Source organism: Giraffa tippelskirchi, chromosome 13, assembly GCF_054371585.1.
Source record: "Giraffa tippelskirchi isolate mGirTip1 chromosome 13, T2T-mGirTip1v1.2.pri, whole genome shotgun sequence".
NCBI lineage: Eukaryota > Metazoa > Chordata > Mammalia > Artiodactyla > Giraffidae > Giraffa > Giraffa tippelskirchi.
In genome coordinates this window covers 13,954,992-13,975,025 of record NC_137287.1, presented here as the reverse complement: position 1 = coordinate 13,975,025, position 20,034 = coordinate 13,954,992, and the positions used below count along the sequence as shown (strand labels likewise).

The following is a 20,034-nucleotide window of genomic DNA, read 5'->3' as shown; positions in this document are numbered from 1 at the left end:
GACTTTAAATCGTTTGGAGTAAGTAAGATATACCCAATAAATGAAGAGTGACCTTTGAAGAACAAGTAAGATATAAAGAGGTGGTGAGAAGAATGTGCTGCTTGGGCCTTGGACCAAATGACGTAAAGGCCCGTTTCAGCACTCATGGTCTATGATTCTTCAAGTCAAGAAACATCTAAAAACAGGAACTTAGGCTTCCTAAACTTAGTGAATAGTAATGAGAATATTTCTGGGGAAGCCGAGAATCCTCTTCTTTTCCTTTTCCGTATCTCTTACAAGGCCTTTGACTACTGTCTTACTTGCTTTTGAACATTTGGAAGGGAAGCTAGAACATACTTGTTTCCCCTAAGTGTGTTGGGGAAGACAGTGTTCAATTTAAAATACAACAGAAATGAAGGCTTGAAAAAAACTCACCTCAAATTATGTTAATTGACTCAACCATCAAGTTGTGAGGACACATGCTGGGATACATGGCAGGGTTTTCTTTACCCCTACAACTGCACTCATCTCACGCTAGTACAGTAATGCTCAAAATTCTCCAAGCCAGGCTTCAGCAATACGTGAACCGTGAACTTCCAGATGTTCAAGCTGGTTTTAGAAAAGGCAAAGGAACCAGAGATCAAATTGCCAACATCCGATGGATCATCAAAAAAGGAAGAGAGTACCAGAAAAACATCTATTTCTGCTTAATTGACTATGCCCAAACCTTTGACTGTGTGGATCACAATAAACTGTGGAAAATCCTGAAAGAGATGGGAATATCAGACCACCTGTCCTGCCTCTTGAGAAACCTGTATGCAGGTCAGGAAGCAACAGTTAGAACTGGACATGGAACAACAGACTGGTTCCAAATAGGAAAAGGAGTACGTCAAGGCTGTATATTGTCACCCTGCTTATTTAACTTCTATGCAGAGTACATCATGAGAAACGCCGAGCTGGAGGAAGCACAAGCTGGAATCAAGATTGCTGGGAGAAATATCAATAACCTCAGATATACAGATGACACCACCCTTATGGCAGAAAGTGAAGAAGAACTAAAGAGCCTCTTGATGAAAGTGAAAGTGGAGAGTGAAAAAGTTGGCTTACAGCTCAACATTCAGAAAACTAAGATCATGGCATCCGGTCCCATCACTTCATGGCAGATAGATGGGGAAACAGTGGAAACAGTGTCAGACTTTATTTTTCTGGGCTCCAAAATCACTGCAGATGGTGATTGCAGCCATGAAATTAAAAGACGCTTACTCCTTGGAAGGAAAGTTATGACCAACCTAGATAGCATATTAAAAAGCAGAGACATTACTTTGCCAACAAAGGTCAGTCTAGTCAAGGCTATGGTTTTTCCAGTGGTCATGTATGGATGTGAGAGTTGGACTATAAAGAAAGCTGAGCGCCAAAGAATTGATGCTTTTGAACTGTGGTGTTGGAGAAGACTCTTGAGAGTCCCCTGGACTGCAAGGAGATCCAACCAGTCCATCCTAAAGGAGATCAGTCCTGGGTGTTCATTGGAAGGACTGATGTTGAAGCTGAAACTCCAATACTTTGGCCACCTGATGCGAAGAGCTGACTCATTGGAAAAGACCCTGATGCTGGGAAAGATTGAGGGCAGGAGGAGAAGGGGACGACAGAGGATGAGATGGCTGGATGGCATCATTGACTGGATGGCCATGGGTTTGGGTGGACTCCGGGAGTTGGTGATGGACAGGGAGGCCTGGCGTGCTCGGTTCATGGGGTTGCAAAGAGTTGGACATGACTGAGTGACTGAACTGAACTGAACTGAAACTGTCCCTTAGTGAAGAGGAAGTTGCCTTCATTTGAGTCCTTATTAAGCCTCTAATGTGAGGAAGCCTCTATTATTTCACTTTGAACAGCAAAGTGCTGTTTTGGAATAATGTTATAAGCCTGACTTCCATCAGTGCTTTGATGACTATTGACAGAATCAGTAGAATGAGACAGAGGAATTTAACATGCGATTTAGTGTTGGATATATTCAAATAAACCTTTTCAAGACCATTTTGGGAGATAATTCCAGGCATTGAGCAGAAGATTGACATGTTCTGACTTAAGTTTTGGAAAGATCTCTTTGGCTGTTGAGTTGAGAACAGACTCTGGGAGGCAGGAGCAGAAGTAAGGGCACCTTTCAGAAATCCCAGTGGAGAATCTGGGTGGTCCTAGTGGAAGTGTTAAGTGGTGGGATTCTGACTATATTTTGAGGGGAGAGCTGGCAGAATTTTTGTCAGATTTGAATGCAAGGTAATGAGAAAGAGGTAAATAAAATATGTGTCAAAAGTTTTAAAATCAGGCACATCTTACACCCTTTGGCATAGCAATTCCTCTTTTAAGAATTCAGAGTAGAATTTTTACTGGTGGTCCGGTGGTTAAGAATCCACCTGCCAATGCAGGGGACAGGTTTGATCCCTGGTCCAGGAAGATCTCACATGCCATGGAACAGCTAAGCCCGGGCACCACAACTACTGAGCATTCTGGAGCCTCAAGCCGGAATGTAGGTTTCATTTCTATAGAACTCAGGAGTGCACTTGTTAGGCTGTATGATAAGTATATGTTTACATTTATTAGACTCTACCAGACTCTTTTTTTCTTTAATTTTTATTGGAGTATTGTTGATTTACAATGTTGTGTTAGTTTCTGCTGTACAGAAGAGTGAGTCAGTTATGCATATATCCACCCTTTTTTAGATTCTTTCCCCAGATACATCATTCGACTCTACCAGACTCTTTTTCATAGTGTATGTACCATTGTGCAATGTGTCAGCATTTGATATTGTCTGTCAGAATTTTTCATTTGAGCCATCCTAATAAGTGTGTAGTCTTTCTTTTTTAAGCAGTATTATTGAGATGTAATCCATGTACCATAAATTTTCCCACAACCTGGGTTTAGAGCACTTTCATCACCCCAAAAAGAAACCACATGTTTGTCACTTCCATCTTCCTTTTCCCCTCAGCCCCAGGAAACTACTAATTTTTGTCTCTAGGAGTTTGCCTTTTCTGCATATTTTGTATAAATGAGATCATACAATGTGTGATCTTCTATGAGCTTCTTTAGTCGATTAGCATAATGTTTTTAAGGTTCATCCAAATTGTAACATGTATCAGTACTCTTTCTTATGACTGATTAATACTCTATTGCATGGATGTACCATATATTATTTACTATTTATCAGTTGATGGACATTTGGGTTGTTGCTACTTTTTTGGCAATGAAGAATGATGCCATGAACATTTGTGTACAAGTTCTTTTTGTGGACACATGTATTCAGTTCTCTTGGGTGGAATTGCTGGATGGTATGGTAACTATGTTTAATTTTTTGGGGAACTGCCTTACAGTTTTCTAAAGTGACTATGCCCTCACCAATTTACAGTCCCACCCACTGGCATTGTATGAGGGTTTCAGTTTCTCCATATCTTCATTTGTTACTGTCTGTGTTTTTTATTGTTGCCATTTATTGGGTTTGAAGTGGTATCCCATTTTGGTATTGATTTGCATTTTTCTAAGACTAACATTGTTGAGCATTTTTTCATGTGCTAATTAATTATTTGTATACCTTCTTTGGAGAAGCATCTATTTAGGGTTTTTGTCCATTTCTTATTGGGTTATTTGTCCTTATTGATGAATTGTAAGTTCTTTATATTTTCTGGATACAAGTCCCTTACTGGAGATGTGATTTGCATATATCTTCTCCCAGTTTTTGGTTTGTCTCTCACTTGTAGGATATCATCCTTTGAAGTACAAATGTTTTAAATTTTGATGAAGTCTAGTTTATCTCTTCTTTTTTTGTCTCTTGTACTTTTGGTGTTGTATCTAAGAAACTATGACCTAACGCTGCTGCTGTTGCTAAGTCGCTTCAGTCGTGTCTGACTCTGTGCGACCCCAGAGACGGCAGCCCACCAGGTTCCCCCGTCCCTGGGATTCTCCAGGCAAGAACACTGGAATAGGTTGCCATTTCCTTCTCCAATGCATGAAAGTGAAAAGTGAAAGTGAAGACGCTCAGTCGTGTCCGACTCTTAGCAACCCCACGGACCACAGCCTACCAGGCTCCTCCATCCATGGGATTTTCCTAACGCAAGGTCACAAAAATTTGCACTTCTGTTTTAGTCTAAGAATTTTATCGTTTTTGCTCTTCCATTTAGATCTCTAGCTCATTTTGAGTTAATTTTTGTGAATAGGTGTTCAACTTCATTCCTTTACATGTGGTATCCAGTTGTCTTAGCGTCAATTGTTGAAAAGAGTGCTCTTTCCTCACTTAGTTATCTTGGCATCCTTGTCAAAAGTTAGTCGACCATGAATCTAGTGGTTTGTTTCTGGACTTCCAGTCATCTGTATGCCTGTTTTTTAATGCTAGTATTGCATTAACTTCATTACTGTCATTTTGTAGTAAGTTTTGTGTTTTGTTTTTAATTTTTTCTCTGCACTGCTCGGCATGTGGGCTCCTAGTTTCCCTGGCCAGAGGTCAAACCTGCGCCCTCTGCACTGGAAGCACAGTCTTGACTCTGGACTGCCAGGGAAGTGCGTGTAGGAAGTTTTGAAACTGGGAATTGTGAATCTTACAACTTTGTTTTTTAAAACAGTTTTGGCCAGAGTGAGATCGTATAAACCTAAATAGACTTAAGTAACTCCCTGCTTAGAATCTTTATATATATCTTTATATGAGTCATGTCTAATAGTATCTATGATAAAATTTTTTTTTTTTAAAGATTTTTTTTTGATGTGGACCATTTTTAAAGTCTTTATTGAATCTGTTACAAGATTGCTTCTGTTTTATGTTTTAGTTTTTTGGCCCGGAGGCATGTGGGGTTTAACTCCCTGCCAGGGATCGAACCCTCACCCCCTGCATTGGAAGGCGAAGTCTTAACCACTGGACCGCCAGGGAAGTCCCTCTATGATAAAATTTTATATCCCTAACCTGATCCACAAGATTTTTTTATTTTTAAAAATATTTATTTATTTATTGAGGTCTTAGTTGTGATATGCAGGATCTTTCATTGTGGCTCACAGACTCAGGAGTGGGTGGACTCTGTAGTTGTGGTATGTAGGTTCTGTAGCTGCAGCATGTGGGGTTAGTTGCCCCAGGCGTGGGATCTTAGTTCCCTGACCAGGGATTGAACTTGTGTCTCTTGCATTGAAAGGTGGATTCTTAACCACTGGACCACCAGGGAGGTCCCTGACTCATAAGATCTGACCCCTGCCCATCTTTCCAGTTTCATTTCTCATTCATTTTCTGTCTTGCTTACTTAAGCCTTAACCTGCTCCTTGAAAGCTTGAAAAATGCCTTTCCATTGCAGGGCTTTTGTGTATCCGTTTACTTTTGCTTAGAATGCTCTTCTTAGCATTCTTTACCGAATTCCTACTCATTCTTCAGATTTTTACGTATCAATTTTTAAGAGAAGCTATTCAAATTATTTTAAAAATACTTGTCTTTCTTTTCCCATTTAGTAAGGTAATACATGCTCACTGTAGCAAATTTGAAAAATAAGGAAAGGTATCTTACAAGAAAACCAGAGAATAAGCATTTAATGTTGTAGAGACATCTAATACTACCTTGTTATTTGGTCCTTTGGCTTTATTTTCTTTTTCTGTTTGGAAGCCTGCAGAACTGTTTCATTCACATTTAAAGTTGAACTGTATTTGAAATTTGAAATCATCGTCTTTGAAATTGCCAGGATGTTTCCAGATTGAGTCTGTTGTCATTTGTTTTGCTTGAAAGGCAGGCCCTCACATGTATAGACTAATGTCTTTTTCTTCATTTCAGAAAGATTTTTCCCCCTTTGTGCTTGTGATACAGTTTTAGTTTCTTCAGCCAAAATGTTATTTTTCTCAGGTTGAACCTTAATTATCCATTCTTTATATTACTGTCTTTTCTCTCCATTATTTTCTTTCCTTCCCACTTACTCCCTTTTAAATTAAATACTGGTGTAACATCTGAAGTGTGCCTTCTATGTTATGGATACAGTTTTCCGCATAGATATTTCAATGCTCTATTGCTACCAATTAACTTAATTTTTTCTTTGCAGTCTTTTCATTTTAAAAAAGAGTTTTATTTATTTATTTATTTTTGGCTGTGCTGGATCTTCATTGCTCTGCTTGGGCTTTCTCTAGCTGTGGCAAGCAGGGGCTACTCTTTGTTTTGGTGTGTGGGCTTCTTATTGTGGTGACTTCTCTGGTTGTGGAGCATGGGCTCTAGGTGTGCAGGCTTCAGTGGTTGCAGCGTGCGGGCTCAGTAGTTGTAGTAAACGGGTTTATGAGCTGCTGGAACGTCACACTGGCAGCACAGTGGGGCATGTGATTACGCTCCCATTCAGCCTGAGCCATCTCCATTGATTCCAGCAGCAAGGGCTCTAGGCCTTGTAGTTTGTTTGCCTTGCCCCACTCTGCCGAACCTCTGCATCTGCTGAGTGGATGAAGGGTGGGGTGGGAGTAGTCAGGCACAAACACCAGAGGTTCTCACTGTTCTTACTCAGTGTTGAACAGTTTTTAAAACATAAATGCTTCTTGGGTTGTTGTATTTCTTTGGTCAGTTTCATCCTGTTTTATAATTTGTTTTTGCCACCCTGGGGTGGGAGAGGGGCAACAGGGAGCGAGAATTGGCCTACCTTCTCATTAGTTCATAGCTAGAAGTCCTGCTTCTCAGAATGTATTCTTTTTCCGTATAGTTAGTAATTCCCCAGGTGTACTCACTGTCAGTCAGGACTGTTGTTGTTGTTCAGTCACCAAGTTGTGTCTGACTCTTTGCGGCCCCTTGAACTGCAGCATGCCAGGCTTCCCTGGCCTTCTCTATCTCCCTGAGTTTACTCAAACTCATGTCCTTTGAGTCGGTGATGCCATCCAACCATCTCATCCTCTGTCGTCCCCTTCTCCTCCTGCTCTCAATCTTTCCCAGCATCAGAGTCTTTTCCATGAGTCAGCTCTTTGCATCAGGTGGCCAGAGTATTGGAGCTTCAGCATCAGTCCTTTCAATGAATATTCAGGGTTGATTTCCTTTAGGATTGACTAGTTTGCTCTCCTTGAAGTCCAAGGGACTCTCAAGAGTCTTTTCCAGCCCCACAGTTCAAAGGCATCAATTCTTTGACGCTCACCTTTCTTTATGGTCCAACTCTCACATCTGTTTATGACTACTGGAAAAACCATGACTTTGACTATAGGCACCTTTGTCGGCAAAGTGATGTCTCTGCTTTTTAATATGCTGTCTAGATTTGTCATAGCTTTTCTTCTAAGGAGTAAGCGTCTTTTAATTTTGTGGTTGTAGTCACCATCCACAGTGATTTGGAGCCCAAGAAAATAAAATCTGTCACTGTTTCCACTTTTTCCCCATCTATTTGCCGTGAAGTGATAGAACCGTATGCCATGATCTTTGTTTTCTTGAATGTCAAGTTTTAAGCTAGCTTTTTCACTCTTCTCTTTCACTTTCATCAAAAGGCTCTTTAGTTTCTCTTAACTTTCTGCCAGTAAAGGGGTACCATCTGCATATCTGAGGCTGTTGATATTTCTCTCGGCAGATTCCAGGTTGTAAGTCATCCAGCCTGGCATTTCTCATGATGTGCTCTGCATATAAGTTAAATAAGCAGGGCGACAATATACAGCCTTGACGTACTCCTTTCCCAATTTTAAACCAGTCTGTTGTTTCATGTCGAGTTCTAACTGTTGCTTCTTGTCCTGCTTACAGGTTTCTCAGGAGGCAGGTAAGGTGGTCTGGTATTCCCATCTCTTTAAGAATTTTCCACAGTTTGTTGTGATCCACATAGTCAAAGGCTTTGGCGTAGTTACTGAAGCAGAAGTAGATGTATTTTTAGAATTTGCTTGCTTTTTCTATGATCCAATGGATGTTGGCAATTTGATCTCTGGTTCCTTTGCCTTTTCTAAATCCAGCTTGTACTTGGAAGTTCTCGGTTCATATACTGCTGAAGCCTAGCTTGAAGGATTTTGAGCATAATTTTGCCAGCATGTGAAACAAGTGCAGTTGTACAGTAATTTGAACATTCTTTGGCGTTGCCTTTCTTTGGGATTGGAATGAAAACTGACCTTTTCCAGTCTTGTGGCCCCTGCTGAGTTTTCCAAATTTGCTGGCATATTGAGTGCAGCACTCTTAACAACATCATCTTTTAGGTGTGTGTGTATATATAATATATTATGTATGTATATATAATATATATATAACCGAGAGTTTTTAAGGAATGTGATTATGGTACTGGCATTTCTAAAATCCATACAGCAGTCCGGCAGGTAAGAGGTGATGTTAGCCTTCAGTCTAAATTCTTCAGGGCAGCAGGATGGAAACTCAGGGTTTCTGTGTTGTTGTCTTGAGGAAAATCTCCCTTTTCTTCAGGAAACGTGTCTTTTCTCTTAAGGACTTCAGTTGTTGGATGAGGCCCACCTATGTTTTGTAGGATAACCACTTTACTCACAGTTCAGTCTGTTGATTTGTTAGTCATTTCAAAAAAAAATCCTTCACAGAAACATTGGACTGGTGTTTGGCTAAACACTGGGCACCATAGCCTAGCGAAGTTGACATATAAAATTAAACACCACGCTTGCTCTCTGAAATTCAGGTTAAATTTACATGCACATAGTATATGTGTCTAATAAATATGCCTCTGCTTTTGTGTGTCTATGTCTTTGGTCATGGTGTATCTTCAGTTTAGAATGTTCTGTGTGCCCAGATCTTCTCTATTCTTCTGAGGGCTAGATCACACAGACACACACAGTTTTCTTTGCACCCTGTAGTAGCTCTTCTGAGCTACTTCTTGTCACCTAATTACTCTGTGTTCTCTCATGCCATTGTGCTTTTGCACACAAATTTCTGTTGCTTAGTGTAGTCTTTCTTCTTGTTTTATATAAGGCTTTTGTAGCTTCCTGAGGCATGCTTTGTGTGCTTTTTCATTATACTCCCAGGGTCTCCTTTGCTTATTTCTGTTAAGACACTGATCACATATTACTGTCATTGTATATCTGTCTGCCCATGAGACTATGTTTCCTGAGAGCAGGGGTCATTGCACTGCTGTCCTTTTCAAAGTTTATCCTTAGCCAAGCCCAAGTATCTGGACTGTATCTAAATAAATAATTTATAGAATGAATAAACTGAATCTGTGTTAAAAATTTGAAAGTTGTATATTTCTTCTGTAATTTCTCTTTAAAGTAGAATGTGGAGATAATGAATTCTTGGGGATGAAGCAGCTCTGACTATCAGAGATGAACCTTGGGTTAGACTCGAAACATACTTGGGAATATTGAATATTTGCTTGACTAACTAGAAATAATTTTATTTATTTTTCCATTCTGTGCAGTGTCTGTAGCTTCAGTATTGTTACATAAAGAAAAGCTATTTATGATTAGAAATGTTGATTTATTTTTGCTTTCATTTATATATGCTTGTATTCTAGGAATATCAGTGTATTCAAGACTAGTTCAGCTTCTTTCTAGCTCAAATATAATGGTGATAACTGATTATTAATTTGTCAACAATCTCAGTGTGATGATAAAATAACTTTTTCCTTCTCCTATTAGATGTTGGTCATCTTTCTGAAGTAGACTGCCCATGGCCTGAATGTTTTCTGAAAATCATTTGGAGCAAAATATCTGTTTAATAGCAAGATAATCAAATCAAGATGGTTGGAAAACTGAAGCAGAACTTACTATTGGCATGTCTGGTGATTAGTTCTGTGACTGTATTTTACTTGGGCCAACACGCCATGGAGTGCCATCACCGAATAGAAGAACGTAGCCAGCCCCTCAAACTGGAGAACATAAAGACCACTGTGCGAACTGCCCTGGACATCAAAGCCAATAAAACCTTTGCCTATCACAAAGATATGCCTTTAATATTTATTGGAGGTGTGCCACGGAGTGGAACCACGCTCATGAGGGCCATGCTAGATGCACACCCTGATATTCGCTGTGGAGAGGAAACCAGGGTCATTCCTCGAATCCTGGCTCTGAAGCAGATATGGTCACGGTCGAGTAAGGAGAAAATACGCTTGGATGAGGCTGGTGTCACCGATGAAGTGCTGGATTCTGCCATGCAGGCCTTCTTACTAGAAATCATTGTGAAGCATGGGGAGCCAGCCCCTTATTTATGTAATAAAGATCCTTTTGCCCTGAAATCCTTAACTTACCTTGCTAGGTTATTCCCCAATGCCAAATTTCTCCTGATGGTCCGAGATGGCCGGGCGTCAGTGCATTCAATGATTTCTCGAAAAGTTACTATAGCTGGATTTGACCTGAACAGCTATAGGGACTGTTTGACTAAGTGGAATCGTGCCATCGAGACCATGTATAACCAGTGTATGGAGGTTGGCTATAAAAAATGCATGTTAGTTCACTATGAGCAACTTGTCTTACATCCTGAACGGTGGATGAGAACAGTCTTAAAGTTCCTCCAGATTCCTTGGAACCACTCAGTATTACACCATGAAGAGATGATTGGAAAAGCTGGGGGAGTATCTCTGTCAAAGTGAGTAGATTTTATGTTTTTTATTTGACCCTATATTCAGCTAATAAAGGGGTGTGTGTGTGAAAACTATAGCCCTTTCCTTGAATAGAGCTTCATCAATGAGTTCTTGAGAAGTTCTCTAACTAGTTCATTACACTTTCATTTACTTAATTCATTTTTAAATTTATGAATTATCCTTTTTATGTACTTGATGGAGGCAAAAATGGAGGCAAACCCAGTTTATAGCAGTAAAAGGACGGCAGACTTTCAAGTCCATCATTCAAATTTAGTGGCTTCTGATATTTAGTTCCAGGTATTTTTGTTAATAAGGATAGTTGACTTTTGTGTAGAGTATGGTCAATATGAGGAAAAGCATCTACCACATTGAAAGTAAAAGTGTTAGTTGCTCAGTTGTGTCCGACTCTTTGTGACTCCAGGACTGTAGTCCATGAGGCTCTTTTGTCCCTGAAATTCTCCAGGCAAGAATACTGGAGTGGGTTGCCATTTCCTTTTCCAGGGGATCTTCCTGACCCTGGGATCGAACCCAGGTCTCCTACATGGCAGGCAGATTCTTTACCATCTGAGCCACCATAGAAGCCCGTAGATAGTAAATTCCAAGTCTATAGAACATTTTAGTGAGAGAAAAATAAAGGTTAAAGTTACCTAACTCAGTCCCTTCATTTTATAGGGAAGAGATCTGAGTTAGAAAGATCAAAATGATTTACTCAAATTTAGGTGGCAGGGCCAGAATTAGAATCTATGCTTTGGTCTAAATGAGCTGGTACTTTTGTCCATGGCATTTTATTGCATCTAGTGTTTTCTTTTGTCATCTGATGGATACATCTTCCCTTGAGTTTTACAAAAGATTAGAGAATCACTGAAATTTAGAAATTTAATCCGTAATCCATACTAGAAGTTCCTTGAACTAAAATACTTCTAAAATCATTACATTTTTCTTCCTTTCTCATAAAGTGATGACTAGGTTGGCTTGACTTGATCTGATAACCTAACTTGATGACGTACACATCAAATAAGGACATAAGGATATAAAAAGTATGGTTAAATTCATATAGCATCTCCTCAGAAGAAAAGTTGACTTTGACTCTATGTTTTATCTTTCCATTTATAAAAGTAAGATATATCCCCTGTAAAATAAAGAAAAAGCAATGAACTTCCCCATGTGTCCTACTTGCCCCTATCAAGAATGTCTTCTTGATTTTTTTCAAGTGTAGAACTTGTACAGTAAACATTGCTTCCTCATATGGATATTTTGAAGGGAACAGCTACTTTTCTGCAGCTAGCTTTTAGTTACTATAAATTATTAGGTATCATCACTCTAGTGGCTCCATGTTATTTACATTGATTCAAAAAAAAATTACAGTTTTAGCTCCTATCATCACAGTTTATTGTTCTTTTCATATAATAGACCATAACCTGTTTCTAATAATCTGTATTTCTAAGTAAGCATTTTATTCTGTAAGCTTGTATGTTGGCCCAGAAATTCTGATGCTGGTTCCATCTATTAATATAAAATAAGCCTATTAACACCCCTCATCTCTCCAAGTAGGGAGTAAAGAGATTGGCTGAAGTTAAATTTCTGTGGAAATCAGGAGAAAATAATTTTCAGGGACTTCTCTGGCAGTCCAGTGGTTAAGACTCTTGACTTTCTACTACAGGGGAGCACGAGTTTGGTTCCTAGTTGGGGAACTAAAATCTTGCCTGCCTCGTGGTGTGGCCAAGTAAATTTATAAGAATTTTGAATCAGTGAATTTTAGAAGGGGAAAAGAACTTATGTAACTGTAGTATATGGAATGCAGACCCTGTGAAGTTTTATGTTTTGTCAAGAATCACACATGGCAGAACTAGAACTTCCAATGCCTATTTCAAGACTCTTGTCACTATGAGTTTTTTTTTTTAAATTAACATATATAGTAAATTACAAATATTCAGTGTACAGTTTGATGAATGCTTACATCTCTATACACTTGTGTTCTCACCATACATATAAAGATATTTCAGAGAAGGCAATGGCAACCCATTCCAGTACTCTTGCCTGGAAAATCCCATGGACGGAGGAGCCTGGTAGGCTGCAGTCCCTGGGGTCGCTGCAAGTCAGATGTGACTGAGTGGCTTCACTTTCCCTTTTCACTTTTGTGCATTGGAGAAGGAAATGGCAACCCACTCCAGTGTTCTTGCCTGGAGAATCCCAGGGACGGGGGAGCCTGGTGGGCTGCCGTCTCTGAGGTCGCACAGAGTCAGACACGACTGAAGCGACTTAGCAGCAGCAGCAGCAGCATAAAGATATTTTAAAAATGGCATTTAGGAGACTCCTGTATGCTCCTTCCTAGTCAATATCCTCTTCAACCCCAAAGTAACCACTGTTTCAGACTCTTTCACCAGAGGTGATGAGGTTGCATATGAAGTTCAAAAACAGTCTTGCTTGTTTTTGAGCTTCATATAAATGGTATCATGTCTATTTACTATCTTGTTCCTGGATTTTTTCATGTAACGTTTAGATATATCTATATTATTTTACATAGCAATAGTTCATTCTTTTTCCATTACTGTGTGATATTTCAATATGTAAATATAACACTATTTACATATGCTTTATCTCAGTTTTCATATTTACCCTTTCACCGTTACCCACGGATACTTTGAAAACCTCTATTTTATACATGAAAGGCCTATCCCTCTCAGAGAGGTTGAGGAGCTTGTCTTCGGTTCTACAGTTGAAACATAGTAGAAAGAAGATATGGGTTCATGTCTCTCCATCTTTAGAAACTGTGCTCTTAACCTCTGTGTTATATTTACATTACAGGGCTTATGCATATTAAATAAGGACTGTGAAAGTGGCTAAACAGCCAGACAAAGGTCCAAATCCTAGCTCTATCCTTTATTGTATGACCTTGAGTGAGTTACTTGATTTTGCTTATTCTTAGTTACCTCATCTTCCCCCTTAGTTTTCTTATCCTGGAAATGGAGATGGAAACAATATCCATTAAGGTTGTCCTGAAGACTAAATTAGGTGACTATAAAGTCTTAGCCCAGTGCCTGGCATTCGTAGGTGATCAAAAATGTTACCTATTGGGAATTCCCTGGCGGACCAGTGATTAGGACTCTGCATTTTCGCTGCTAAGAACTTGGGTTCAATCCCTGGTCAGGGAACCAAGATCCCACAAGATGCACAGTGTGGCAAAAAGTGTAACCTGTTATCTTTATTATTATTACTATTATTATCAAAATGATGATAACGGTACCCATTGTGGATGGTGGTCATAGTATGTACTTCATAGAGTTGTTGTAAGGATTAAATTAGGATTACTGTAAACCCTTTAGTACAGGCCCTGGCATAAATGATGTAGTATATGTTTTAAAATTATTATTAAATGCTTATGCTCTGTCAAAAAAACAAAAAAATGCACGTGAAACACCTAACATGGTACCTAGTACAGTACCAAGTGCTTCATAAGCTTTTGTTACCACTCATTCCCTGTAAGCTTTTTGGTGTAGAGATAGTCTTAACTCGTGAGTGAAGCAAAATGGGCATCTGAGTAAACAGCTCTTCTCAGGATACTGACGGGCGGATTGGCCTTGCAGTAGCGATATTTGAAACTACCTGATGGTGATCATCTGTCATTATCGTCATGTTTGTCCCCTTTGGTTTGTTTAGTTTGCCTATTTGTGAACTTCAGATAAATGGGATCATAGTCTGTTTTCTTCTGTCCATTTTTGTTTGTTTTCTTTTAACATTATCTTGAGATTTATCTTTCTGAGGTATATAGCTATTTTTAATTTGTTTTTATGGCCATAGTACTATTCTGATATAATCAATTAATAATAATAGATATAATTATTTATACTATTGGTGACCATTTGAGTTGTTTTTGGTTTAGAGCTACGTACATTTTTTTAAGGTTCTCCTCTTCAAGAGTTTCTCTAAGATACACACCTAAGCATAGGATAGCTAGACCATGGGGGATATTCATATTCAGCTTCACTAGGTAATGCCAAATTGTTTCCCAAAGAGTTCGCAGTAGCTTACACTGCTACTGTCAACATAAAAATCCCCAGGAATCTATATCCTCATCAACATGGCTTTAAAAAAAAACAAACCAACAAACCTTATTTAATGTTACTATAGAGTACAGCCTGGCTTTTTAATTTTTCTAATTAAGAGTAAATGGTACTTCATTGAAATTTCAATTTGTAATTCTCTGTTAATGAATTTGAGCACCTTATATTTTCATTGGTTATTGGTAGTTCTCTTTTGTTCCCACTTAAAAGGTTGCATTTAAGAAAAAAAATCTGGAGCCATTCTTAGAAAGGATACAGATGAAGAAGTACATAGGGTGAGGTCTGGAAGGGTCCCAAAACAGGAGCTTCTGGCCCCATGATACAAGGATACTCTGCCCTCTGCATATGGATATGTTCACCAACCTGGAAGTTCCTAAAAATATAGTGACTTTAGTGTTTGCTTAAAATAGCAAATGTGTATTTTGTCACAGTTTCAGTGGGTTGATAATATGGGCTTGTCTTAGCTGAGTCTCATAGCTCAGAATCTCTTACAGACTGCAGTCAAGGTTAACTGGTAAGGGACTGTTTCCCAGCTCATGTGGTTTTGGGCAGGATTCAGTTCCTCATGGGTGTTGGATGGAGGACCTCGCTTCCTTGCCATGAAGCTTTCTCTCTATGGTTACTAACACAGCAGCTGACTTCATCAGAGCAAGCAAATGAAAAGAGTCAAGGAGAGTGAGCAAGACAGAATTCACATCTTCTTAACCTAATCTTGCAAATAACATCCTATCATCGTTGCCATATTCATTAGAAGCAAGTCTCTAGGTCCAGCCACAATCAAGGGGAGGGGATTACACAAAGGAATACCTGGAGTTGGGAATCATTTTAGAAGAAGTCAACCAATCTGCCCTCTGGTTGCCAATGACTCATATGCAAAATATATTTTCCCCCTCACCAACTCCCAAAATTCTCATCCTGTTACAAGTTCGGAGTCCTTCATCTTGCCGTCTAAATCAGGTCTAGTTGTGGATGAGGCTTCTGGGTGTAGTTCCTTATTAAATACAGGTCCTTGAATACAACAGCTTTCAATCTGAAGCTGTGTCTTAAAGATACAAGTTATGTCCCCACCCTGCCCCCAATGCCAGTATAAAATGGTGAAACAGGGGTAAGATAGTAGACCTTCTTATTTAAAATGAAGGTAAATGGGGGGAGAGGGCAAAGTATCACTGTTCAGTTGCTCAGTCTTGTCCGACTCTTTGTGACCCCATGGACTGCAGCACGCCAGGCCTCCCTGTCCATCACCAACTCCGGGAGTTTACTCAAACTCATGTCCATTGAGTCAGTGATGCCATCCAACCATCTCATCCTCTGTTGTCCGCTTCTCCTCCTGCCTTCAATCTTTCCCAGCATCAGGGTCTTTTCAAATGAGTCAGTTCTTCGCATCAGGTGGCCAAAGTATTGGAGTAAGTAAGGTATCGCTGGTTCATATCAATTCTGAAATCCATCTGGGAAAATGTTAGACGTTCTTTGATTAGGTCTCAAATTGAATATAAATAATTCTAGGAATTACTTTCCATGTCTCTCAGCTCTGCCCTTTGGGCTCTTGAGTGATAGTTTCTTTTTCATGAAAGATAGCACATATTTTGTAGCTGTGTGGTTTTATCAGACTACTTCCTGCCAGAAGAATTCTGGAAATCCAATGTGTGTTTTCATTTTGTACTGTTTGTGTCTCTTTCAGTCCAAGTTGGCAATGTTGCTGCTGATAAACTTCTCAAAAACTTTGTGGGTCCTCTGTAAATCTTACTGGGGTTCCTTCCATTTGGATAATAGTTTTCCCCACAGATCTCTGAAATAAACCATTCTTTGCTTTGGACTCCTGCTGAGATGCCTAAGGGATAATGTGCTTAAGCTTCCTAGAGGCCTTATTGTTAAATTGAGAAGACCTGTGAGGCACACGTTTAATTTGTTTAAATGAGTCTGTGTGACTGGATAATTGGGAGCCATTTAAAAGTAGCCTACCAAAGAGGTTATTTGATTGAAGTAGTTATATAACCTTTTTTCCCTCCTTGAAGCTACTAAGTAAATTACATTAATACATTTTTTTAATGTTGATTTAACCTTGAATTTCTGCTGAAGCTTCAACTTAGTGGAGCACTAATTATCTAATTAGTGCTGAATTTGATATGCTAACTTTTAGTTTAGAATTCTTACATCTGTTTCATGACTGATACTGACCTGTAGTTTTTATTATTCTTACACTCTTTGTCTGGTTTTAATAGGGATAGAGTAGGTAAACAGGTAGTTTTAGAAATTCCACTAGGGGATTATAGATAGAGAGGGAACCTTAGGGAACTTTGGGAGATCCCTGTCCAAAATAAGGGACTTTCCTGTAGCTCAAACAGTAAAGAATCTGCCTGCAATGCAGGAGCCCAGGGTTTGATCCCTGGATCGGGAAGATTCCCTGGAGAAGGGAATGGCTGGCTACCCACTGCAGTATTCTTGCCTGGAGAATCCCATGGATACAAGAGCCTGATGGGCTACAATCCATGGGGTTGCAAAGAGTCAGACATGACTGAGCAACTAACACTTTAACTATAAAGCTTTTATCAATGAAAGCATGAGATATGCCTCAGACCATTAAGTTAAAAAAATGAGGCCTGCGTCCTGCTAATCAAGTCTAGCAAGATAATGATCCTTAGAACCAAGGACAGGAATATAAGGGAAAGATGACATTCCAAAGTAGAAGACCCTCATTATAATGATACCTGAGATGATTTAACGTATTTTAGTATATGTTACTACCCTTCTGCTGATTTGAGTAAACACCAGGACAGTCCTGGTTTAACTTTATAGGGTCAGTCTCCTGCCTGATGTGAAGGAGGAGCTAGTGATATAAGCCTAATATCTACTCATAAAATGAGGAAGAAGGTAGTCCTCTCCCCATCCCCACTTTCCTTTGATTGTAAATATAACTCACTTAATTCTCAGGCCAGAGCCCCCTTGCCTACCCGCTTGTATCCCTCACAAGCATCCTATATTAATAAATCTACTCCTTGTCTATCACTTTGCCTCTCACTGAATTTCTTCTGCACTGAGACATACAGAACCTGAGCCTCAGTAAGTCCTGACACCAGGTGAGTGAGTCTAGTTAAAAAGTATGGGTTCACATCCCAGTCTGGGGTTTGGCTGGGTTCAGGTCTCAATCTGAGGTGTGAGGTGTCAGTTCCGTTATATCATACTGCTGGCCTTACAAATTACTTAGAGAGCGCTCCTTTCTGTTTTGTGCATCTTTTGATTGTCTTTTCCATTATTATTGGATCACATTTTCTTGGTTCTGTGTATCTGGGTAATTTTTGGAGTTATGTTTTGAGTCTCTGAGTCCTGCTAAAATCCTCTGGAGAATGAAGATTTGTTTTGTTGAGTAATCAATCTGGTTAGTTTCTAAACCACAAGTTTGTGTCTCCGATGAATAGTGTTTCCAGTATCATTTTACTTTTCAGACTTTGCTGTACTGCTTTGGGTTTTGTCACTGACAAATCATTTGTGAGTTTGGAGCATCGGTAGCAGTTTATTTCATAGTTTAATTCTCAAAGCCTTTGCTGTACTTCCTTCAGTCTCTCCCAGGTGTGAGTTGGAAGTTGTGCTAATTCATACACAAAACTATGGGACATGTTCTCTGGCTCTCTCTTTCCCTTGATTCCCGCCCCCCCCCCATCATATACTGTATAGCTAGTTCCCAGGGGCTACATTTCTTGTTATTCTGGCCTGAAGTATGGCTTTCTCTCAGTTTTAGCTGCTTGCACCATCACTGTGCATTTCTGCATGCTGGGTGTCACCATGAGGGGAAAGAGAGGAGACAAAACTGTCAAGAATAACAAGGATGTTTCCTATACTCTTCAGACCCCAGTGCTGCCTTTTCCCATTATTTTTTTCCTAAAAGATGGGGTTTTGTTCAGTTTTTGATGCTTACTTTTGTGCATCGGGGGTACTAATGATTTTTCTTTTATTCTAAGGATTTTAATGTTTCTAAGTTTTTTTTTGAAAAAGTCTTTAATTTTTGGAAGATTATTTTTGTTCAATTCAGTCTGGGTTGGCAGTAATTTTCTCTTAGCATTTTGAAGGTATTATTCCACTGTCCACTAGTTGAAGTTGTTGCTCTTGAGAAATCTGCTGTCAGTCTAATTGTCAGGTTTATTTTTTTCCAGTTCTTTTTTTATATGACATTTCCATGACCATTTTAAGATCTCTTATTTTGTGTTCTGTGTTTTTACTAATATATTTTGTGAATAGGTATCAATTTCTTTAAAAGATAGAAAGTGAAAGTGAAAGTTGCTCAGTAGTGTCTGACTCTTTGTGACCCCATGGACTATGGAATTCTCTAGGCCAGAATACTGGAGTGGGTAGCCTTTCCCTTCCCCAGGGGATCTTCCCAACCCAGGGCTTGAACCCAGGTCTCCCACATTGCAGGTGGATTCTTTACCAGCTGAGCCACCAGGGAAGCCCAAGAATACTGGAGTGGGTAGCCTATCCCTTCTCCAGGGGATCTTCCTGACCCAGGGCTCAAACCGGAGTCCCCTGCATTGCAGGCGGGTTCTTTACCAACTGAGCTATGAGGGAAACCCTTAAAAGATAAAGGTTATTTAAATAATTTCTTCTTGAATATGCTTTGTGTCTTTCAGTAGGTGTTTGTCCATTTTTTCTCAATTCTTGAATCTATAGGCATAAATTTTTTATAGCATTCCTTTATTGTCATTTTTATATCTGTAGAATCTGTAATGATCTGTGGAAACTGTCATTCCTGAAATTGGTAATTTCTATTTGGAGTCTGTTGAGCTTTTTGAATCTGGATTTTATAGTTTCTATACAGTGTGGGAAAACTTGTACATTATTTCTTCAGAATATTTTCTTCTCTTGTCTTTTGAAGGCCCCAACTATAAATATGTGAGATTGTTTGAAATTGTTCCAGAGCTCACTGATGCCTTTTAAAAATTAAAAAAAATTTAATTGAAGTATAGTTGATTTATAATGTATTAAGTTTTACTGTATAGCAAAGTGATTCAATTATGCACATATACTTCCTTTTTTATATTCTTTTCTGTTATGGTTTATCACTGCTGCTGCTGCTGCTGCTAAGTCGCGTCAGTCGTGTCCGACTCTGTGCGACCCCATTGATGGCAGCCCACAAGGCTCCTCCGTCCCTGGGATTCTCCAGGCAAGAATACTGGAGTGGGTTGCCGTTTCCTCCTCCAGTGCATGAAAGTGAAAAGTGAAAGTGAAGTCGCTCAGTCATGTCCGACTCTTTGAGACCCCATGGGCTGCAGCCTATCAGGCTCCTCCGTCCATGGGGTTTCCCAGGCAAGAGTAGTGGAGTGGGTTGCCATTGCCTTCTCCAATGGTTTATCACAAGGTATTGATTATAGTTTCCTGTGCTATCCAGTGTGTGCGCGTGTGCTCAGTCACTAAGTTGTGCCTGACTCTTCATGACCCCATGGACTGCCAGGGTCCTCTGTCCATGGGATTTCCCAGGCGAGAATACTGGAATGGGTTGCCATTTCCTCCTCCAGGGGATCTTCCCGACC

General features: G+C 39.6%; 1 protein-coding gene across 3 annotated transcripts in view; it reads left to right on the top strand.

Moving 5' to 3' along the window:
* Positions 1–20,034, top strand: part of TPST1 (tyrosylprotein sulfotransferase 1) — a 105,400-nt gene that overhangs the window by 22,258 nt on the left and 63,108 nt on the right. For all 3 annotated transcript variants that reach the window (XR_014073437.1, XM_081558086.1, XM_081558087.1), the window contains one exon: positions 9,514–10,459. Coding sequence is in view for 2 of the 3 variants with exons in the window: in XM_081558086.1 (XP_081414212.1) it covers positions 9,615–10,459 (845 nt within the window). In the remaining variant the exon portion in view is untranslated. The remainder of the gene's footprint in view (positions 1–9,513; positions 10,460–20,034) is intronic.